At 52.6% G+C, this 23,338-nt stretch overlaps 1 protein-coding gene across 2 annotated transcripts in view; it reads right to left on the bottom strand.

Moving 5' to 3' along the window:
• LOC141974284 (chloride channel protein ClC-Kb-like) overlaps positions 1 to 22,598 on the bottom strand; it is a 30,608-nt gene extending 8,010 nt beyond the window's left edge. The window contains exons 1-13 of one of the 2 annotated variants that reach the window (XM_074933849.1): positions 22,494 to 22,598; positions 14,668 to 14,881; positions 13,444 to 13,572; positions 11,115 to 11,243; positions 10,007 to 10,146; positions 9,227 to 9,304; positions 8,965 to 9,043; positions 5,250 to 5,375; positions 2,998 to 3,082; positions 2,469 to 2,570; positions 1,838 to 1,922; positions 1,116 to 1,289; positions 43 to 112 (exon numbers count right to left, since the gene is read on the bottom strand). In XM_074933849.1, coding sequence (XP_074789950.1) covers positions 43 to 112; positions 1,116 to 1,289; positions 1,838 to 1,922; positions 2,469 to 2,570; positions 2,998 to 3,082; positions 5,250 to 5,375; positions 8,965 to 9,043; positions 9,227 to 9,304; positions 10,007 to 10,146; positions 11,115 to 11,243; positions 13,444 to 13,572; positions 14,668 to 14,788 — 1,318 coding nt within the window. In that variant the 5' untranslated portion in view covers positions 14,789 to 14,881; positions 22,494 to 22,598. The remainder of the gene's footprint in view (positions 1 to 42; positions 113 to 1,115; positions 1,290 to 1,837; positions 1,923 to 2,468; positions 2,571 to 2,997; positions 3,083 to 5,249; positions 5,376 to 8,964; positions 9,044 to 9,226; positions 9,305 to 10,006; positions 10,147 to 11,114; positions 11,244 to 13,443; positions 13,573 to 14,667; positions 14,882 to 22,493) is intronic. The other variant, XM_074933850.1, reaches the window with a different exon arrangement.
• Positions 22,599 to 23,338: the final 740 nt, after the last annotated feature.

Genomic DNA, 23,338 nt, shown 5'->3' with positions numbered 1-23,338 from the left:
CCGATCAGAAATGGGTGCAAGGGCAGGGTGAAGCGGTCTCACCGTATACAAAGAGCGGCATGAAGTATCCAGCTGGCATAGGCATGGTGGTGGCCAAGATCAGCATCCAGAACTTGAACGAACGAGAGAGCGGGAGCAAGTGAGACATCCACCCACGTGCACCCACTCCAGCCATCCCTAGCCCGCGATGGTGGGGGTGGGGTGTCTAGCCACCAAACCAGTTTGCAGAGTCCTCCATCCAGAGGCAGGCCCTGCTCTGCACATACACCCTGCACATTACCACGTCAGGGTGCACAGCCATACCCTCATCGCCCAGAGGTGACAGCTCTGCCAGGGGACCCAAAAGGAAGCCTTCCCCTGGACTGACTAGGAGGAGCTGTGCTGAGCTGGTCTCAGCTGACCTGGCCAAACATTACATGGGAGATCTGGTTCTTCTGGCCCTCAGGTCCTTGCCAGATGACACAGAGAGGGAGCACAGGAGTTGCTGGCTACACTTCCCCTTCATAGAATATCAGGGTTGGAAGGGACCTCAGGAGGTCATCTAGTCCAACCCCCTGCTCAAAGCAGGACCAACCCCAACTAAATCATCCCAGCCAGGGCTTTGTCAAGCCTGACCTTAAAACCCTCTAAAGAAGGAGATTCCACCACCTCCCTAGGTAGGAGGGATCCATTATTGCATTGGCTGTGAATCAAACCCAGGTCAACTGCTTAGAAGGCAGCTACACTCACCACTCTACCACCAACACAACTGGTATAAATGGCAAGATTCACACAAGAGTAACAGGGACATTTCCTCAACAGGAACCAGAGACTTCTCCTCCTAGACCCTTCACGAGGGCAGTCCCCCTCCGTCCAGTGCACATGGCACAACCTTGGAGCCCTCTGGTTACGCAACAGGAGCTGCCACCTTGTATCCCCTATCAGACTCCACTGGGTCCTTGACTTTCCTCTCCCATCTCTGCTCCACGGAGGCTGCATGTTCTTGGCTCTCCCTAAAGGATCTAGAGGTCGATCCAGCAAGGGGCTGAGCACTCCCAGCTCCACAGAGCACTGAGGTTCCTGTAGAATCAGACCCATGGTACCCATTCTCACGGAGACCTCGACAGGACCAATACCTTCATCACCAGGAACAGCGCCAGGCTGCCATAGATGGTGATTCTGGGCTCCCACCACTCAATCCACAGGTTTTCAGGGTCAACTTGAGGAGGCCTGGCCAGCGATGCGTTCTGGGACAGAAGGCCCCACGTCTGGTTGTCGAAGAGGGAGGTGAGGTGCTCCTTCATGCTGAGCTGGGAAAGGAGACAGGTCGAAGCACTTCCCCGCACAGGAGGAGGAGACGCTGTGAATCACTATCGTACTCAGACATAGTCTGATTTTCTTATCACCCGCACTGGTGTAAAGCAGGAGTAGCTCCATAGATAGATGTCAGGAGAGTGAGGGCGTACAACTGGCCCCAGCCTGCTATACCTACTAGCTGTATTAAGCCTGGAAGACCAGACTGATGGAAAATACAGGCTTCAGGGGACTGCTGCCCTGCCAGAGGGATCTTGGGTGGGAGGCAGAGAGGACCTAGGGTGTGGGCTGAGGAGTCTGGAGACAGGAGCCATAAATGCAGCCAACCTGGGGAGAAGGTTGGAGTTGGACTTTAGTGAGAAGATGACAATTTACTTTGTTAGTAAAGCCAGACCCCAGGAAGGGGGGAGTTGGTCTCTCCACAGTGTCGCCTGTCTTTCAGAGCTGGTTGGGAAAGGCTCTTGCTCTCCACCCTGGAGTGAGTGCTTAGATCCCCACTGGTCAGAGAACAGGCGAGGGGATCCCGAGATAGGCCAGTACTTACCCTGGATGCCATGAAGTGCCCCAGGCTGGGAGGGAATGTGATGGAGGCGAGCAGGAGGGCCACCAGGGAGGAATAAATGGGCTTGCTGAAAAAGACAGATCAGTGACATGTAACATCACACGGCGACCCTGGAATGGGGCTCTCTGAACTACAGGGGAAAGGGAGGGTCAGGGAGATGGCAGGTCACACAGGCTGGGTAGCCAAGCTGCAATGGGCCCATGAATTTTCCGCTGGGGTGAAAAGCCAGCAAAGATTCTGGAGCAGGAGGGAGGTTTCCTTTCCCTCCTGCAGCAGAGGAGGAGGAGACAAACCACCCCCTTGTGGGCAGCGCAGGAGCCGAGCAGGCAGAGAACGCTCCAGCATGGAGCCTTCACTGCCAGCAGTTGGTTAGGAGGGAACAAATAGTCAGGCACCTGCCAGTGCGTCTTGGGGACTGACCTAAGGGACCAGGATGGATGTGGTGGGAGATGACATCCAGGGCAGCACGGAGGGTGCTGGAGGGACAAGGAGGGAGACAGGGCCTGGGCAGAGAAGATCTTCGGCCACACACGTGGCTTGCACGCCTCCCATCCTGCTGCACTTTGGGAACAGCCCCCACTGCCGAGAACACCCCTCCCTCCAGAACACCTACTTTGTAGCCAGCAGCTTGGCAGTGATCATGTTCCTCCGGATGTATCCCAGGAGCCAGCGCTGACAGAAGAGATACGCACAGCTTAGAACCCCACAGATCCCCCTGCCGAGAGAAGAGAACGAAAAGCAGGAATTACCCCCCACTTCTCCCCCGAGAGCAGCCGGCGTCCTCCAAGACAGTCAGAGATCTGCACACAGGTGGATTCAAGGGTGATTTCATTACCAGGCATATTCATGGAGTAGCATAAAGAAACCATGAATGTAGCTATTCCTAGGTTTGGCTAGTGACTATCTACGGCACCTCCCAGCTCTTCATAGATTTCATCCTCACGCACCCGGTGCGGTAGGGCACTGCTTGTGTGTCCGTTGTATAGATGGCAGAGTGTTGCCTCAGTAACTTGCCCACAGCAGCTGCAGGTTTGCCAGGCCCCAGGGCAGCAAGCTATCCACTGGGCTGTCCCCCCTTCCTTTGAAAGTGACACCTCTGCACCGAACAAAAGAAAACCAGACCAGACTGGGCCTGCTCTTACCCGAGCACCATGAAGAAGAACGTCTCTGGGAGATCAAAGGGGAAATCAATCTTAAAATTGGTCTTGAATAGAGCAGTGATGGTTTCTGAGAGAAAGAGTCAAAAGTCACAACCATGGACACCCCAGGCCAATTCGACACGCGCCCTCCAGTTCTATTAGCATTAGCCACAGGAGCGGCAGAAGCACCCTGAAAGTGGAGGGGCCATAGGCGTCCGAACCGTGGCCCCGTCCCTGCCTTGCCCCTTCCCCCTGAACCCCTGCGCTCACACTGCTTCTTCCCCTGAGGGCCGAGGCCCGAGGCCCTGCTCCTGTGCCGTCCCTTCCCTCCAAGACCCCGCCACCCTCTTGCTCCTCTCTGCCCTGGTCGTTCACTCTTACCTCTGGGAAAAAGGGGGGGCCGTGGCCACTGGCCCCCGTTCTGGTGCCCTGATTAGCCAATAGGGAGCCGAGTGTATATCACAGACTCCCGTGGTGGCGGCAGCAGCTGGACTGTGCCAGCAGACTGGCCCGAGTGACACTGGGACGAGGGCAAACCAGAACCCAGCCTCCATGATGACATGATATTTGCATCCCCAACTGCGCAACAAAGAACGTTACCTCCTGACCCCGAGCCCGGAAGAGCCCACTCCACCAGTGGAAGATGATTCCCAGCCATGTGTCGGGGGGATGCCACCAGCCCTCCTTCTTCCACAGGCCCCACGGACGGGTTCTCAGAGCTCGGCTCTGAGGCTAGGGCACCAGCCCAAGCCAGCCAGCAGTGTTGGGGGTTAGCTTGGCTGGTTGCTTTGGATTTCCAGGTGGAGCTGGCATCTCACAGCCTCCTAAGACATGCTAGCAGCATCCGGCACTCTCCCCCGCCGGGTCTCTAAACTGATCCTTTCGGTGTGACTCAGACTCTGTCCTGTTCTTTGACAGTTTAAAGGCCAGGGGAGAAATGAGGTGACTTGCCTGCTCGCACACAGCTCTTCCCAGGCACCTCAGCCGTGACCTGCAGCCCCCCCATCTCAGCCCCCTGTTCCAGTCCACAGACACGGCTCTGCAGATGCCACTCAACCCTGACCTGTGGTGGCACCAACCGCGGCCAATCGGGCCAATGGCCTGTGCTTTTATACTGCGAACAAACAGCCGTTAGAGTCTGGCCTGGCAGAGTCATTTCAGATCCAATGCTGCAAATTGACACAGGTTACGAGCCTCATTCAGGCTGCCTGGGATGCTTTTGGCTAACACTACAGGTGGCTTTATCAATTTTTTTCAAGCAGGGCCATGTCTGAAATTGCACCGCTGGGGTCCAGACCATGCTATAACAGACCATGGTTCTGTCAGCAGCATCCAGGACATAAACGATGCATCATGCACTGTTAACAAGCTGATTTTAGCAGGATACAGGACCAATACTCAGCCCAGAGCCTGCCAGGCTGCTTTCAAAGATCAGTGTCTTTTGCTGGGTTGTTCTGACCTCAGTCAGGGGAAAGATGAATTCTTTTCTCATCCAGGATTTTGTTTAAAAAAAGAAATGTCATTCTGCCTGAATGGAGCACCTTTCATCCTGATGGATAGCAAGCACTCTGCAAACTACAGACTGCTTTACAAAGGAATCTTTCAACCACCATTAAAATGCAGCCACTTCTGGGGTGGGCACAGCACGTGACAAAAGCACACCCACAACACTTTTGGGTAGGGAGTGGAGAATACCGTATGCAAGGTGCAGGAGGTATATAGTAAGATAGAATGTAACTAGCTGAGTTCCTTCCCCTTATTCCTTCTGATTTAAAGAGGACTCTCATCGCTTAGGTATTGCGGAGCTGGAACTAATAGGACCCACCCAATCTGACTGCCAGTGTGAATCAGCAGAATAACTCTGCACTGTAGCTGTAGCTCCTGACACAATCTCCCAGCCAAGGTCTCACTTCCAAGTTCTGACCCAGACTGATGCTGCTTATTTCATAGGCTCCCAACACAAGGCGGTAGGGCCGGTAGCCTGGAGGAGGGATATTTCAGTAGGGTGACCAGATGTCCCGATTTTATAGGGACAGTCCCAATTTTTGGGTCTTTTTCTTATATAGGCTCCTATTACCCCCCACCCCATCCCGATTTTTCACTTTTGCTGTCTGGTCACCCTATATTTCAGGGATGGGGCAGCCCAGCTGTGCACATGGATACCCATGTGTGGTTTGAACTTCTCTTCACTCGTGGGCCATCCCATCAGTCCTGGTGCCCCGCTCCGATGGCTCAGCCAGCGCCGCTCCCTGTACCTTGTTCACTGTTGAAGACGGCGAGCAGGCGGAACATGAAGGCTCCGCAGGTGGCAGAGAAGAAGCCCCTCCAATAGTCCCTGACCGCAAAGTGGGATGACATCACCTCAATGCTGAACAGGACCCCTGGGGAAATAGAGGTCTCAGGTTACTAGGATGGCAAATGAGAGGCAACAACTCACGTTAGGCATCTGAGCAGGCCCAGGGTGAGCTGGATGCAGACAGCAGCCAGAGCAGACCCAGACTGAGCCAGGTGCTTGTGCCTTATCTCCTGGCAAACTCTCAAGTGCTTATTAAACTTTATGCCCTGGGGAAAACATACAGCATCAAGGGCCCAGATCCTCACACCAGGAGTCTGGGCCATTCACAAAGAGGCCACTTAGACTCCTCCACCTCCAGCACCGCTGATGATGGTGTTACGTGATGGAGAGGAGATGCTAATCTTTGAAGTGCAGAGGAGTCCCCCAACCTGCTGCTGTGAGGCCACTGCCAATTTGGTGTCTCAGAGCAAGGCATTGTGCGCTCTCACCCTTGGAGACTTTATATTGGTTCTTTCTTTGTCAGTTACTTTCTTTAATCTGAAATAAATGTAAGCAGTGTCAGGATGAGCTCCACCCTGACATCTGGTGGTGAGGTGTGGCAAGTTGTGGAAAAAAAAACTTCAGGGGCTGATCTCATTTGCATAGGCACACCCACCCCGCCTAGACTGAGGCCATAGCTGCCCAAATGGTCACTTCGGCTGCTGTGGGATCCCCAGTGTCTCTGTTATTGGGGCAGGAAGAATAAATTGTTATTACCCTGATTATGGGAACTGTGCTTGGAACTGTACTTGGCCTTTTGCTATGATGGAGGGACTCACCATCAACTAAGTAGCACTCGCTAGGCAAGGGTCATGGGTTCCAAAACTGTGTGAAGGGAGAGAGACTTGAGACAGGTATTAGTACCTGGTGGTGTGGGCCCCTTTGTGAGGGCCTGAAGCACCAATTGCACCTCTGTCTCTCTCCACTGTGGAATGTCAGAGCTAATTTTGGGTCTATTAAGAGTCTTGCTACAGGTACTGTGCTGCATTCACTTTGGCCTTAAGGTGCACCAGCACTAAGGCCCCCACTACTATGAGCTGAAATCACTAAGAGCTGAAATCACTGAGCACTGTGTCAAGTAGTGGGGAGCCGGAAGATCTAGAGTGCAGTGGTGTGTTTGTGAGACGGCGAGCTGAGCAGAACTGTTTGTGAGATGGCGAGCTGTGTGGAGTGGAGCTGGTCGTGGTGGAGCGGAGCAGTCTGTGAGACAGCAGTGTGTTCGTGAGACGGCGAGCTGTGCAGAGCAGAGCTGTTCGTGAGACGGCGAGCTGTGCAGAGCGGAGCCATTCATGAGACAGCGAGCTGAGCAGAGCTGTTCTTGAGACAGCGAGCGGTGCAGAGCAGAGCCGGTTGTGGTGGAGTGGAGCCATTCGTGAGACAGCGGTGTGTTCGTGAGACGGCGAGCTGAGCAGAGCTGTTCGTGAGACGGCGAGCGGTGCAGAGCGGAGCCGGTCGTGGTGGAGCAGAGCCCTGTGGGGCAGTCAGCTTCAGGACACGTAAGTTGCCCCTTTTCCCCACACACAGGCACATTTTAGCCAGACTGGGGAGTAACACTATGCAGATGAACTTTTGAACTCTGAGGCTGGACTTTTTGGACTTTGGGTGATTTGTGGATTGCTGGACTCAAGAGACGTTTGGGTGCTGGGACTCAAGAACCCGAGGGAAAGGGGCATGCCCCAATTTGCTTGGGGTAGTTTTTTTGCTCATGGGTTATGTTATGAATCCTGTTGGTGCTGTTTCCCCAACATAATGCCACATTGTTTCTCTCTGTTATTAAAAGGCTTTTTGCTACACTCAGACTATGTGCTTGTGAGAGGGGAAGTATTGCCTCTTGGAGGCGCCCAGCGGGGGTGGTATATATTTGTCCCAGGTCACTGGGTGGGAGCTCGAGCCGGTTTGCATTGTGTTATTGGAATGGATCCCCTAGATATTGAACCCGGCCCTTGTTGCTGCCAACTCTGATGGGCAGAAGGGTTACATAAAAGTCCCTTAGGCTGAGCAATACATAGCTGCTGTCAGCATAGGGGGAAAACACAGCACTGGAGACATAGCAATGCAAGAAGGGACTGATTTAAAGAGTCGTTCCATTGACATCAAAGGCCTTTGGAGCAGGCCCTCGGATAGCTCCGAATCTATTCTGCATCTAGTGACAGAAATTCCAGCAGGGACATTGTTTCCACCTGCTGCTGCTGGAGATCTCAGTTCTCAGCTCTTCTCCTCAAAGGACCCACATTAGGGTGTATACTGTTGAATTTTAAAAGGGGTTTTACAGAACTAATACACATAGAAACATTTCCCTGGCTTTCCAGGTAGGGTCATCATGGTTTTGCCACCTGGTTTTCCTTCTTAAGAGACATCTCACCTTCCCGGGGGCTCTCTTCTGGGTAGTCCCATTCGCAGTTCAGGGCAGACATGAACTGCCATTTTGGCCAAGGTGCCATTTTGTTCTGAGTTACTGACTCTCCACAGTAACAGGATCAATTGCTATTCATTTAGCAACAGCAGAAAGGGTGTGAAGACAACAGGAGGTGAATTCCTACCTCCCTGCTGGCTCCAAAAGCACCAGCCTTATAGGAAAGGTAAGAGGGAAACTGGCAAGGTGGGATAGGGTGCAAGGAGCACCAATGGGAACAGAGCGAGGCAGAGCAGAGCCAGTTGGGGCCAGGGCTGCTGTATTGTTTGGCAGCAGGGTTTGAAGCCAAGATTTTCGGCACCAAAGAACAGATCTTGACCATGTGAGATACTCTATTGGCTAGCACCAATAGAAGGCTGTTATCCTCTGTGTCAGGGGTTCCCAATGGTGGTACACATACCCCTGGGGGTACACAAGGCATCTTGGGGGGTACGCAAGAGCTTTAAAACTCTGTGGGAATTTGTTATATAAAACATGGTAATTAACATATTTCAAGATGTACCAATGAGAACACAGATACACAGAGACACTGATGTATCGAGCCCTCCCCTCCAATCACCTTACCCCACAGGTTCAGTTGCCCAGCAACAGCCCAGTCTAACTGAGCTCAGAACTGAGGGGGGGTGTTCGGCTGTATACGTTGCACTATAACTATATCTGTACGTAACAGTGACGTATGGACAGGTGGCTAAAGACACTGGTGGTAAGATGACCACACAGAGTATCAGTGATGAGAAGGGTAGGGGTAAGGAGGCAGCCGGTGGTAGCTCCGGCAGGCGGTACGGGGGCAGCCGGTGGTAGCTCCGGCAGGCGGTACGGGGGCAGCCGGTGGTAGCTCCGGCAGGCGGTACGGGGGCAGCCGGTGGTTGCTCCGGCAGGCGGTACGGGGGCAGCCGGTGGTTGCTCCGGCAGGGGACACCGGGGCCGTCGGTGGTTGCTCCGGCAGGCGGTACGGGGGCAGCCGGTGGTTGCTCCGGCAGGGGACACCGGGGCCATCGGTGGTTGCTCCGGCAGGCAGTACGGGGGCAGCCGGTGGTTGCTCCGGCAGGCAGTATGGCGGCAGCCGGTGGTTGCTCCGGCAGGGGGTACAGCGCAATAAGAAAAGTTTGGGAACCTCTGCTGTGTGACCCAGCTGGTGAGGGGAGGCATCACACACTCCACCAGCATGTGACACTGTCCCCACCCCTGCCACCCCCCCGGGTCATGCCATTTGCACTCTTACCGCTAATGGGAGCCCCGAAGACGGTCGCGACTCCCACAGCAGCGGCTGCCACCAGCATCTCCGTCTGCTTGCTTTTGTTCTGGAACGGAGACACATGCAGAGCAGGGTGGTTTGCCTCAGACTTTAGGACTTGCAGGGAGTCCCACTATGCTGCCAGCGGGGATCAGTCGATAAGGGCAACCCTGGGGAGAGGCGTGTATTACCCCCTCCCTGAGTCCCCTCTCGTCTCACCAGCAGGCGGTGGCCCCATTCTCCACCTTACCTCATACTCCCCAACGACAGACATTCGGATCTTTCCTAAATACGCTGCGATCATGCTGGAGAGGTGCACAAAGGGGCCCTGGAGGAGAGGAGGAGTTGGGTGCTCAGTGGTTTGCATGAAGAGCAGAGACTCTCTAAAGGGCAGTGGCTTCCTTCGAGAGTCACTTGGGAAAATGAGCTGTTAAACAGCAAGCTGGTCTCAACCTTAAGTGCCACCACCCCACTCCGACATGGGCTAATTCCCATCCACCCGCCATTGCTGCTCATCCACTGGATGGTTTCCATCTCCGTTTGTTTGCTGCTCAGAGAGGAGGGGCTCTCGAGCATGTTATAGACACACCCCTTCTCAGACCCAGAAAGGCCCTCTGGTTCTTTGCACATATGTCTGGAGATTCCCGTCTCTTGCTGGACTTGGAATCTGTTGACACGACCTGACTGAGACACACCCTCAGATATCAGACAGCTAAAGAGCGGCTCCGTTGCCCTGAATCAGGGTCAGATTCCTAGCTGGTGTACATCAGCATCGCCCCACTGACGTCAATGGATTTGCACCAACTGTGGATCTAGCCCTCCTTGGGACACCCCAGCAACTTTTGACTTCATCTCCCTCCCAAGAGTTGGAAGGGAGTCTCCTTTCTGTACTTTTTATATTATCCCCGATGGCCTACACCGGCCTGGTCCTTCAAGAGGAACCACTTGAGGGCAGCATGGCAGAGTCACCAGCAACCAAAACGTCTCCTCAACCTTATTCAGCTGTGAGACCGAGCGGGGAACACTTAACGACTTTGCCGAGGAATATGGTGCTCCCACATGCGAGGGTGCAGGTCAGCCCCACCACTTTGGCTCCAAAGTTTTTAATGGCCAGGTACTCCTCCAGCATGACTCCGGTGAGAATGGTCTTGAGCTCTGGGATGCCAGAGCCTGGAAAAACACAAAAACGTAGGACACACCAGAATGCCAGCAAACAACTCGGAGAGCCAAGAGTTAACGGAGGTGAAGGCATTTGTTAGGAATGTCTGGATCTCCAGTTCTGGGATTCCAGTGGTTCTCCAACCAGGAACCCAGCATCAACAAGACCAAGGGGGTGTATTCTGAGTTGGGTACTTGCAATTCAAACCAAATGACACTACATCATCCAAAAGCAGAGAGATGCTCTGCTTCTATCCAAGGTGTTTTCCATATTTGTTGGGTTCCAGGGATTAAAAAAAAAAAGCCATCTGTTGCTTGCTATAGGGCAAAGACCTTTGTGCACACCTGACACTGAGAGCCAGTGAAAGGTTCCCTGGGGTCAGCCCTGGAGTCTGAAGTCCTCTGTTTATCCACCAAGCCAATACAATATGGGAAGCAGCAGCACAAACTTCCCACGCGCAGCCCGGCCAATGCACTTCAATGCATCAGACCTGGGGCATGAGAGGGGAGTTCAGTTTCAAGGCCCTTCCAGTCCTTGACCTGTCTACTGTGATGGCCAACAAGGGACTCACTTAGTGCTAACCGTCGTAGGATTTTTGTGATGTGCACATCTGTCTCCAGCTTTCTCCACTCTGTAGGCCACACGCTAGGAGATAGACCATCTGATGGACCATCTCCCCAACGCCCCATTGCTTAGTTCTCAAAAGTGGAAGAACCACTGCATTTACTGCCCACTGGGCTGCACTGTCCCCATCAGACTGCACTGTCCCCATCATGATGTTGGTCAGCGTGAGCCCATGGTGCAACAGAAGGGTCACCCCTGAAGCACTTGATATCAGGATGGGTAGCCAATAGCCTGGAACTTGACTCCAGAAGAGACACCAGGCTGGTAAGGAACTATGGGGCAAAGGGATGATTCTTATTAATCAGACAGCTCCTCTGTGACCTGTGAGCCTCGAGTCTGAGCACATCGGACTCACCTCCCGAGTGTGGAGTGATGCTCTGAGAGAAGCCAGTGGAGAAGGCGGACAGGGCAACCGGGTACATCGTCCAGGACAGGTATTTCAGCAGTAAGTGATCCCCGAGCTCCTGGTAAAGCCACTTGTGTGCTAGAAAATGAGTAAAACAGAGATGAAGGAAGTGATGTAGCAAAATGGACCAGTGGCCTAACGAGTGCAATATCTTGCCTCCCTTCACAACACAACAGACCAGTTCTGCATCTGTTCTGATAGCCCACATACGACACACCAGAACAGAGCGACGGTCCAACTGTTCCAATGTCCCACCATTCCAGATCATACCAATGGCCCAATCCCAATTCTGGGATCCCACCTCCTGCCACACCATAACAGATCATTGGTCCAGCTATTCCAGTTCACTCCTTCCAACAGTTCTCAGTGGCCAAGGGAAGATGGTAATCCCATTCAAACATCTAATTGTACAATAATATCCCTTGGAGAAAGACGGGGAGATTCTTCCTGACCCCCATCTGACAATCTTCCTATGCCCTGAAGCATGAGGATTGGCAGTGCTTGGGTTTTTACCCCACCTAGTGTAACCTTCAGATTCCATTCTAATTTAAGTGTGTCCAGTGCAATAGTGCATCTTACTAAGTTGTTTGCCCCACTAATATCCTATTGCAGTGAGTTCCACAGGTTTATTATACAGCATCTAACTCTTTGGTTTTGTGAATGCTCTTCCTGCCTTTCATTCACCACGGCTTCCAACTCTGTGTTCCCTGGAACATTACCCTACATAAAAACATGACACCAAAACAAACTGGGATGGGTTGTGATAGGACGGTCGGGAGAAGGGAAGAAGGACCGGCAAAGGGTGGGGTAGGAACAGTCTCTATGATGAGTTCGGCCGCAGGGTTTCCTGTGGCCAACATACTCTAAGCTTTTCATGTTAAAAATCAATGTCAGTGGCCCTAGAGTGTCTGTGGAAATACGTCGTATACATGGGGCATCCTTCATCTGAACCCTCTTTCTATTGCCCTTTCTTGGGGCCACACTCCACGCTCCTATCTGAAACCCAAATCCCTCTTTCCTCGGCGCTGCATAGGGGCCCGCTCTGCCCAGCTGCTGCCTTTCAGAAAACAGACTGGGGCTGCACAGGACAGGCAGCTGAGGTAAGCAAGTCGCCACACTCCATAGAGTTTGTTCGTGCCATCATTTGCACAGGCAGGGTAGCTGGAATCCACTCCAGACGGGCTCAGAAATTCAGTCTGGAATCTCTCTCCCACTCGTTGTCTCCTCCTTCACGTGGAAGAAAGAAAACAACGTGGATTTCTGTCTCCACCTGGAATGGATTCCTTGGGGAGGATAAAAGCCTCTTTCAGATTTCTGTGCACACCCGGGGTGGATCGTTCTGACCGCACTGTGGGCATGACAGTAATTAACCGAGATACACAAAGGAGCTCCCAGGGTACTGTTTGATCTCATGTGAACTCCACTAGGTGTCAATGTAACCTAAGTTTTCCCTCTGGGCATGGACTCTGGCTTTGTGTATTTTACCCGTCAGTGTGGGCTGCTAGGGTTCAGCCGCAAATCCCCTCAGAATGGAGCATCAGATGGAACAGGGAAATTCTCGACTGCTTTCCAGCCACAGGTCCCAGTGGTGTGGGTGGGGAGGTGTTGCTGTGCTGTGGAGGGGATGGAGGGGGTAACTTGCCCAGGGTCATGCAGTGAGTCGGTGGCAGGAATAGAACCCGATGCTCCGGATTCCTAGTTCAGTGCCCTACCCACCCAACTCCTTTCCCTAAGCTTATACTGTTTGCTCAGCCAGTGATACCCTGCATTGAATTCTGCTGTCATCCCCATGTGCCAGCATCCCCCACGGAGAACCCAAAACACAGATTTCCATGGCACAGTCGGTGAACCCCACGGAGACCAGCCAGGCCAGGAGCTTCCTCTCAAGTGATGCTGCAGTAGAGTCTTGCAGAACACCCCGTGCGCTCCTAGGACAGGCCATTGCCTTGGGGCTCCTACGTTCTGAGTAGGCAGAGGCTAAGAGCAGCGCAGAGGGAATTCTCTCCATGTCCAGAAAACCCCCACTGAGCACCTTTGGCCAGAAGGACTATGGGGCATTCAGGAGATGCATCCAGTGGAACAATGCAAGCCAAGGCCTGGCCAGGAGCACCTGAGTACTAATCCCATCTCTGATACTACCTCCTCCTCTGGCACTGTGGCCCCTCTCCCTGCCTCAGTTTCTCCAGGCGGATAATCATTCTGCTGTACTCGCTGCAGAGGCCGGGGTGCTTTGTAGTATTCAGCTGAGAGAAAGAGATCACAACCAGCCAATAGTTACCATTCGATACCCTGGAGACGGTGAAATCCATGGCGAAACTGATCAGCGCCATTATCAACCCCAGGAAAAAGAGGAAGTACCAGTCATCACCGACACGGAACAGCTGGCGCTTCACACACTCCAGGCAGCCTACAGGGGGCACCAGTGGGACAGGGTGAGTCAGACACACTCCGCTGAGGCTAGGTAAATCGCATGTTACAAGGAGGGTCAGCTAAACCCCACAGGGCATGAGTTTGATCATTGCACGGCAAATCCCCTTTCCTTTTGCCAAGGGACTGTAGCTAACCCAGTAAAAACCCTGGCCCCAGATCAGGGCCCAGGCACCAGGAGAATTTCCTCCTGCCTGGGCTCCTAGGGAAGGGTTTTTGGGGTTGCTCTTTTCAGCCCCCTTGTAAACAGAGGTTGCACATCCCTCACAGGAGGAAAGTGAGCGGAGCTGGTCAGTAGTGCAGGGTCTGGCACTGAAGCAGAAACTGATCGTTTGTTCTGCACTCGGAGGAACAGGTTCTCGGAGGATGGGAGAAGCACATAGATACTTTTCAACCAGCTCGGTTATTAACCAGGAAACAAAGTTCCCCTGTGGGGGCAGCTTTGTTAAGGCTGAAATATTCCATGAGTTCATTCCAAGATTCATTTTCAGTCCAGCTACTGCCAACGAGACCCACCCAGCAGCTGGGTTTTGTCCTTCCGCAGCTCTCTTTGCAGGCAAATGTCAAGGGAAAGGCAGTACAGACCGAAGGGGCACCTTAGAAATCCCAGCCGGATGTTATTAAATACAGCTGACCGGCAGCCCTGGATCAAACCCAGTGCAGTGATTTGGGGGCAGCCATTTGAAATCTAAGCCCAATTGGAGCAGCCACAGAACAACACAGGCAGACAGAGCAGGGAGACGCGCACAAGCCCCTAGACAAGTACGGAGTGTGGAGCAGGGGTTATTCGATCAAGTGTAGCAGAGAAAGGACCATCAGCCTGCTGGGGCCTGGCTTTATTAACACAGAAGTTAACAACGACACACCATAGAGTGGGGGCTTTAGGAACTGCAAGGCTCCAGCTGGGAAGGTGCCTGGGGCCCCACCCCAAAGTGGTACAGGTGTCACACTTGAGGGCCTGCTGGCAGAGGAGAATGCTGCTTACGCCCCATCTGGACTAGATGGCCCAGGAGGCCTTCGCCAACTCTGCCACCCGTGCTGGAGTAGGAGCATTTCCACGCATCTCGGCTCTTACCTCGGATTGTCCTGCGTGTTCTGGGCCAGGGCCTCCAGCTTTCTTCTAGCACGAGAATCCTCTCTGCCTCCTGAGCAGCCTGGTGCTCCCTCCGCACCCTCCAGGACCCTGCTGTCGCCATGGGCCAGCGATGCCTCCAGGCCAGGAGTAGCAGGTCCCTGTGCAAACCGGGTAAGAGGCGGTTCCGGGCTGCCTCGCCGTAGGGGGTTCTGGGCTACGGAGAGGCCCATGTTACAAAGGACGGCACGGAGCTAACCAGGAACCATTTCGCTATCAGCGACCATACAGCTTTGGCAAACGACAGGCTCGGCTGCCCTGGTTTGCATGTGTGGTGGGGCGGCCTACCTCCCCCAGCTGCTGCTTCCCCAACAACCCAGCCGTGGGGTACTGCATTGCTGGGTCAGAAACAGCCTCCTTATGGACCCTGGGCTGGAATTTGATGTTACACGGCTGCAAATCCATTCACTTCAATGGATTAATTCTACACTTACACTGGTGACACTGAGCCCTGGGTCGCTCCCCTCCCCGCTCTCCAAGCTTGTCTAGTCCCATCCCGTCCCCGTCCCCCCTCCCATCATCTCTGTTGTGGTGAAAACCTTCTCCTCTGCCCTTCCCAGAATCCAGAACAGACTCCCTGCCAACTCACTGACTCACCCTCTCATTTCATATCACGCCTGACGACAGCTTTGGCCCTGCCCGGATCTCTTGAGACAAAGTCAGTGGGACTTGGACCCTCCTTGGGGTGGCCTAATGCCCAGGGGCGAGCTTCTAAGACAGAATTTCGCTGGAGAGCGAGGGGTTATTTAGCTCTGCTGCACACCGGGAAGCAGTTTATAGGAAAGATCCTGCACCCAGGTAAAGCCGCATTGTGCTAATAATAGCTGATGTTTGGCATCTAGCTGGAGTGAGCGGGTGATTAATGTGTTGACGGAGTGGGTGACCTTGAGTTGCTAATGGAGTGAGACCCAACAAACGTGCAGACTCGACTGGAATAAATGCTCCCCCCATGCACCAGGCCCGTGAGGCCTCAGGGCATTCACGTGTTGTTCACAGGAGGCCAAGAAGGTCAAGTGTAGGACAGGAGCTTATCGGACAGCTCAGAGCTAGGTTTTGTCACCTGGACACAACTGCTGCAGGATCCCAGGAGAGGCCCCGTGGCAAAGGGACACAATTCCCTCCAGGCATCCCACCCCTGGCTCAGCTGCACTGACCACCTGGGGATGGAGCCAAACCTCTACCCCTTTGCTGCCCACTGTTCCAGGAAGCGGGTAAGCAGGGGCATCAAAACACTGAGCGTTGCTGATGTGTCAGGAGGGGGGCTCTTCCCTCTGAGCCAGCCGGGTAGCCCAGGTGATGTAGCTTACCCCAGCAGGTTCGGGTAGTCTGCCCAAGGCGGGGGGGTCTATGGGGATGTAGTCGAAGTCTCAACACATAGAATCATAGAAGATTAGGGTTGGAAGAGACCTCAGGAGATCATCTAGTCCAACCCCCTGCTCAGAGCAGGACCAACACCAACTAAATCATCCCAGCCAGGGCTTTGTCAAACCGGGCCTTAAAAACGTCTTAAGATCTAAGATCAAATGAAACCAAAAGGCATTTAGGGCTGGATCCTGCCCATCCCCTGACCCCCACTCACGCAGAGCCCCCCTGAAATCAACATGATGTAAGGTAATGCTAAATGTGAGCAGGGCTGGCAGAATCCAGCCCTTAATGAACCTTTATGACAAGGACATAAGTACCTGGATAGAAACCATCCTGTTTTGGGTTGCTTCAGGGAGGGCCTGGCTCTTGTATCAGCCAGACTGGGTTCACCTAATTCAGACCGCTCGTGCCATCCCTGAGGACTCAGCCCCTGTAGTTTCACAGCACAGAATCCGCCCCTGCAAGGACTTGCACCAACAAGGGTGCAGTACCAGTGAAGCCTCGGCACGGGGGGCAAATGTACAGCGTGTGCCATGCTGTGACCCAGCAGCCAGGCCCTTCACCACTGCAAGGCCCCAGTCTTGAAAGCAGGGGCAGCGGCTGCAGGAGTGGGCTGGGAGAGCCAGTACTGAGGAGGAAAGGGGGGTTCGTGGCTCGCAGGGCGGTGGTTGGTTTGGGGCTCTGACGGGCGTGGGAATGGGGATCAGAGGGGGAATGGGAGGGAGTAGAGAGGATTCTAGCTAGAGCTGATAGAAAAAACCTTTCGATGGAACGTGTTCAGTGTCAATTGCCTGGGACCCAATGGGAATTTTTCAGCAAAAGCTTCTGTGTTCATCAAAAACTTTCACCAAAAAACTGAAATCTGATTTTTTGTTTGTTTGTTTCCTGCAACCAAAAAACTAAAATTTCAGGGTTTTGGGTTGCTGAAAACTGAACATTTTTTTCAGGTTTTACTTTCTACGAGGAAATTTGTTGTGACAGAAAAAAGTGAAACATTTTGCAGTTTTGTCGAAATTTTTCATGGGGAAGAAACATCATTTCCCAACCAGCTGTGATCACAAGCCTTGTGACAGGGGAGCTCACTGGGCCAGGCTCCCTTTCGCCATGTAAGTTACACGAGCACAGACTCCTCTCTGAGCCTCTCTCCCCAAACTTTTCCATGCTGGTCTGGACCTCTGCACTTTTCATGATTCGCCCATTGCTCATTCGTACCTTAAAGATGAGTCTTTGTTGGGTGGGCAGGGGCAATGAACTAGCAGACAGCACCAAAGACAGATTATACCTGTCCGTGAAAGGAGCGGGGAGCCCTACAGGTGCAGGTGCCTGCTTTCAGCACTGCAGTCTTCTCCACGTCAGTCCTGCGTGGGAGTTAGGGGGGGACCAGCTGGTGGCCCTTGGAGATGCAGGAATGGGATTCTGTCCCAGGAACTCAAAACAGCTTCCCTGCATCCTGCCTTGAGCATTTCAGTGCACTCATGTGTAACAGCACTTTCTGATTCAGCAGATGTTCAGAGGCCTAGATTTGGCACTGGTAGGGGCTGTGCTCCTTTCTGGGCAGGACAGGGGCAAAAGTGGCTGTCTGCCAGCTTTGTTGGCCCAGATTCTGGGCCCAGCCATGACCAGTTTGTTGTAAGTTTTTGCTGCTTTATTACTGGGCACCTATATTAACACCCCCTGAAATTCATGGGGCAATTTGCCCCTCTAAGGGCTGTTGCTTCAGGCTCTCTGCAAACTCAGACATCACTGCATTGATAATACTCACTTCACCTTTCAAGGGTTTCTTCACAACCAGGACAGCTGGAGACTTACTGTTTTTTGTTTTAATGAAAGCTGAGATCCTCACATAGAAGATGGCACCTTCAAAAGCAGAGCTGGGTTGCTGACTAGGCACAACCCGGCCCCATTCAAGCTGGGGGAGAATTCCCAGGTAGCCAGTTATGCCATTTTTCCAGCTGCTTTGTGCCACCCACTGGAGTGGAGCGCCCAGGCCGGGGCCAGTATCCAGCCCAAAGCCTCTTTGACTTGCATCGATCGCTAACGTGCTGAGGAACCTCAGTTTTGCTCCACAGAGAGGAAGGGAGTCAACAGAGAAGAAAGAACCACAGAAAATCTGATTTCCTCCCAGCTTCCTGGAACTCATAACTAACTGGACCTATGGCTACAGCAGGAAAGGAGCCCCCAGCTGCCAGCATCTCCACCCAGCAAGGGTGGCCCAGAGGAAAGGCTGGGGTACAGGGGAAAGGGGCTGAGATTCTCAGCGGGTGTAAACTGGTGCCACTCCATTGAAGTCACTGGGGCTATGTCAGTTGGCACCAGCTACGGAGCTGGCCCCTAGGCTAGTGTCTGACAGACAGGGTCACCACTTGTGGTTTCGCCTGTGGGACTGACACCCTAGACTCGGAGCGAGTCTGCACTGGAGCTGGCAGGGGGTTCCCAGATTGAGGCGACACCCCTGCGCTGATTGAGCCAATGTAAGTGCGGTGGTCCAAGCAGCAGGAGGGGCTAGCCGCCCCGAATACAGGCCTATGGGGTTCAGATGTGCTCAGAGTCAGGGTGGTGAGCCCATCCCACCTCTCCTGCCACTATAGCTAAATTTTAGCATGCTAGCTCGATCAGACCTAGCATGGGCCTGTGTCCGGCAGCTGGGCATCTCACCCCAGCTCTGGGGAAGACACAAGGGCACCAACTTGGGGGAGGCCAGAAGCCTCCCAGGTGGAGCTCTTAACTACAGCCCAGCATTAGTGGAGAGGAGAGGTGCCCCTGGGGCAGGGAGCCAGTATTTTGTTTCCAAACAGAGGCAGGTGATTAAGATAAGAAAGGGCTGGTGATTAAATGAAGAGTATGGAAGTGTAGCCTTTAAAAGAGGAATCCCTCTGTGGAGGGGGGAGAGGGAGAAGGGTTGTTTTAGAGAGAACACAGGTGGGAGCCGGCTCAGAAAAAATACAGCAAAGCACTGAGCCCAGGTTATGTTCAGAAAAGAGGGAGATTTGGGGGCGCAGGTGGAAAGAAGGGGTCGGACCCAGGGCAGGGCTAGCAGTGTATAGAGAGGTTCCCACTCTACCTGTGATACTTATGTGGCCTCATCACCACAGTATCTGAGGCTGCACCTCACAATTTCTAACCTATTTCTCCTCCCAGCCCCTCGGTGAGGCAGAGCAGTGCTGTTATCCCCATTGTACAGATGGAGCATTGAGGCACACACAGACTAAGGGCCAGATTTTCAAAGGTATTTAGGCACCTAGTGAGATTTTCAAATGCACTTAGAAGGTTTGGTGCTTTGTAAACCCCATTAGAGATCTAGCTGCATCTTTGGGTGCCTAAAAACCTTTGAAATTGTGTCCTTAAAGCACTGGCCTGGGGTCAGACAGGAAGTCCATGGTTGGGGGTAGAACCCAGGTCTCTCAGGGCTAGCTCCCTACCCAGCAGACCAGCCTCTATCTCTGCTGCATGCTGCAAAAAAAAAGAGGATTCTGGTAGATGGGAGCAAAACCAAGGCGGCCAGTTCTCTGAGACTCCAGCAAACGGTCCCAGGACAGAGGTCATGGCTGACAGCATGAAAAGCAGCACAGAGGTTAGAAAGGCTGGAGAATGAGAGTCAGGTGAGAGGAGATCACTTAACTTCCCAGGGGTGGCAGGTTCTGCCCCAGGCTGGGTCACAGAGCAATGGCTACTGGGCAATTTTAACTGAACCATTTTGTTCAGTCATTTTTTGTTCTAAGTTTGAGAAAAGGAAGGAACGAGGAAGTGCCATGTAAGTATGTGATGTGTTTGTGCCTCAAATTCTTAGGGATTCAGCTGTATCCAGGCCAATGCCAGAACAAAGAACAGAAACTGCATCCAGAGAGTCCATAAAGTCGACAATTATTGTCACGATTTGTATTATTCACTGGGCATCATGTGTGTTCAGCACTGTTCAGAAAATCCAGTCCCTGAGCCTGTGCATCTAAGCTGTGTAACTCTGGGTAAGATGGCTCAGATATTGAAGTATGAAGCGTATAGTTATTGACCCCACACGTTATCACATGGTCACCGTGATGTTTACAGCGGTGAGTGGAGGCGCTGATGGCAATCCACGTTTTACTTCAGTAAGGGCTAGAAGATTTGACCCTCCCACTTTCTTTCTAAAGGAAGCACTGCCCAAAGCTCCTGTGCCTGTTTATTTTCCTTTCCTGCCTGCAGAGGCCCTGAGATACCTCAGAAGTCTCAGGGTTTTTTTCTTAACTTTAAAATGTAGAATTTTCTTGGTGTTTGGTTTTAAATATCCTCCTGTGAGAACCGCAACTCAGTCGCTGGAGTGTTGTGTTTAAGAGCCTTCTGGAAAGTAACTAGCCTTTAAACAGAAGTAAAAGCACTGTTTGCAACTCTGATTTCGTCATGAGTCTCGTGATAATTGTTTTCTCTAAAGCCCCAGCTCCTGGAGTCAAGTGGATATGTGATCATTTCAGCCTTCATTCTTAAAGAAAAATGAAGTTTCTAGTCCTCATGGAGGAGACTGCGGAGAAAGCTTCAAAATGTGACCCCCCAGGGCACCCTAAAGGCTCAAAAAAGCAGAAGGCCAATAAAAAGAACCCCAAATCTGTTATTTTTACATCATTTCATGATTTTAAAGCCAATGTCACGATTTTGGGTGAGCCTGATTCATGATTTTTTAAACATTTGGGATTGGCACTCGTGTGAAAGTGACTTGAAAGTGTCAGTTTCACTCCTGTTTGAGGTTAGTTTCTAGTCTATTATCTGTAGTGAGGTAACACCTCTAGACCCCAGGAAAGTGCAGTATAAACTCACAGGGCCTTGCCCTGTTAGGCAGGGCCGGCTCTAGGCACCAGCAAAACAAGCAGGTGCTTGAGGTGGCACATTTCAGGGGGCGGCATTCCGGCGCCGGCCACGCCGCCCCTAGAAATGTGCCCCCGCCGCCCCAGCTCGCCTCCACTCCGCCTCCGCCTGCTCCCCTGAGCGCACCGCCGCTGCTCTGCTTCTCCCCCCTCCCTCCCAGGCTTGCCACACGCCAAACAGCTGTTTCGCGCTCAAGCCTGGGAGGGAGGGAGCCGCAGGAAGCAATGTGTGGGGGGGAATGCGGCATGCCTGGGGGAGGAGGTGGGGCCGGGGATTTGGGGAAGGGGTTGGGAAGGGGTGGAGTTGGGGCAGAGCCGGGGGCGGAGGGGCACGAAAAAAAAGCTGGGGCAGCCAACAAATTTTTTGGCTTGGGGCGGCAAAAATCCTAGAGCCGGCCCTGCTAGTAGGATGTTTCCAAAGTTAAATGATCTATTCCCAGCTTGGTGAACTGCAAAGAAAGTGATAGAAAGGAATCTAGATTTTTCTAGAATTGTTTCGATTGTTGTATTCAAGAGTTAGTAACAAAGAATATACATTAACATTTTAAACCTAACCAGTGCTACTTAAGTGACTTGACACAAGATGTGAGAACATGTTAGTATTAGAACTGAATGGGTCTAATATTTATTAAATCCTCTTTTTTTAATATAGGAATTAGATAGTGCTCCTATCCGCTAATTTCTACGTTATCTGCAAAAAAAACCCCAACACCTAGAGTTTTCAGGTGCCTCCTCCCGCTTCCTCTCCGCTTTTTAAGGACAGACTCGTACCCAGTGTCAGAGATGTGACAAATGGCCATTAGCTGTGTCACTTGTTACTACCCTGATGAGCACTGACTGCTAACACACCCCTCGCAGTCCTTGCCCTTACTATCACGTTGCACCATTCACTAGGCTCTGAGGTGCCACAAGTACTCCTTTTCTTTTTTCATTGGCCAGGCTGGATTTTGGCCAGGGCACTGGGTCAGCAGCACCCTGAGCCTTGGGAAAAGTCCCAGAGCATCTTTCGTGAAAGTGAGGAGTCGTAGCCTTGGCCATGAGGCTTCTGCGGAACAGCAGCACCTTCACCACCCCGTAACCATGCCAGATTTTGCTTCGTTATTGGCTCCAAGGAGGAAAGAGCCTCTCCTAACAAACCACCAGCAAGTTCAATTTCATTTGTTGCCTGTTCTGGGCGCTCACCACTGTGACTGGATTTACCCCGCAGCCCCCCAAGGAAGGGAGCCATATTATCCTCCCTTTACAGATGGGGAAACGGAGCCTGGACAGACAAAGTGACTCAGCCCAGGTTGCCCAGGGTGTGAGATCTCCTGAGTCCCAAATCCGGAGCCTTCCCCGTGCCCACCCTTCCTCACTTTGGAGCTTTCTTATGTATCGACGTAGCCCAATCCTGCTTTGGCTGGGAACTCAGAGAAGATTGCAGGACAGTGCGTTGTGGCTGTATCAGTGTTTAAGAGCGTGCTCTGCAGCGTCACCCTGAGCCTGTCCTAGCCCAGCCCAGCCCTGGCCATGCTGAGCTGTAACGGCCCCCTTTCCAGGGATTTAGTACGCTCAGAGCACTACAGGACTCACCTGGGTGCTTCTCAGGACAGCTGCCGCCTCCGAAGTTCTGCAGGAAACTGCCTCCCAGCCTCTGCACTTGCACTGGCCAGGTACCACTGCACCAATCGCTGTCCCTCCTCCCCGCCCCACCCAGGCAGTTAGAACACAGGAAAGATTTACAGTCGCTATTCAAAACGTCCTTGACAAGTCAACCAGAACCACCTGGGCCGGAGTCAGCAGGAGCAGCAAGGGAGGGTTCGTTCCACTTGTGAATTTTTTGACGATACGGTTTTCCATCTCTAAACACCGCGTCATCGAAACGGAAATGTTCTTCAGAAAGGCTGATGTCGGCGAATTTCCCATTTCGAACACTTTGGGGCGGGGGTTGTTTCCATTTCACAAATTTCAAAACTTCAGTTTTTCAGGTGAAAGTGACCTGATTTTTCTCCCCCCCCCCCCCCGATTTTTGGTTTGAGAAAATTTTCAAGATTAATTTTTTTGTCCCACTTTGGGATTGGAAATTTTTTTGGCATCTCAAAAGTTCTTATGGGATGGGAAAATCATTTCCCACCACCTCTAGCTAGGAAGATCCCAGGGAAAACTCTTGGTAATGTGGCCCATTGCCTTCCATCCAGATCCCCCACAGAAGCAAGGTCACCTACCAGTCCTGACCCTTGCTCCGGTGGTTTTTTTTCCAATATAACTAGGATGACTGACAATTGGGGATCTGCCAGGAATCAAGAATCCGAATGTATTCAGCAACGCTAATGTGACAGATATCCACGCAATAGCAGTTCTGTCACACAGAGACAGCTCAGCTCCCCCTGAGTTCAGGTTCAGTTCTCAGGGAGGTTTTTGCTTTGTTCTTGTCCCTT

This window comes from Natator depressus, chromosome 18 (assembly GCF_965152275.1).
Source record: "Natator depressus isolate rNatDep1 chromosome 18, rNatDep2.hap1, whole genome shotgun sequence".
Taxonomy (NCBI): Eukaryota; Metazoa; Chordata; order Testudines; family Cheloniidae; genus Natator; species Natator depressus.
This window is presented reverse-complemented; position numbering and strand designations above follow the sequence as displayed.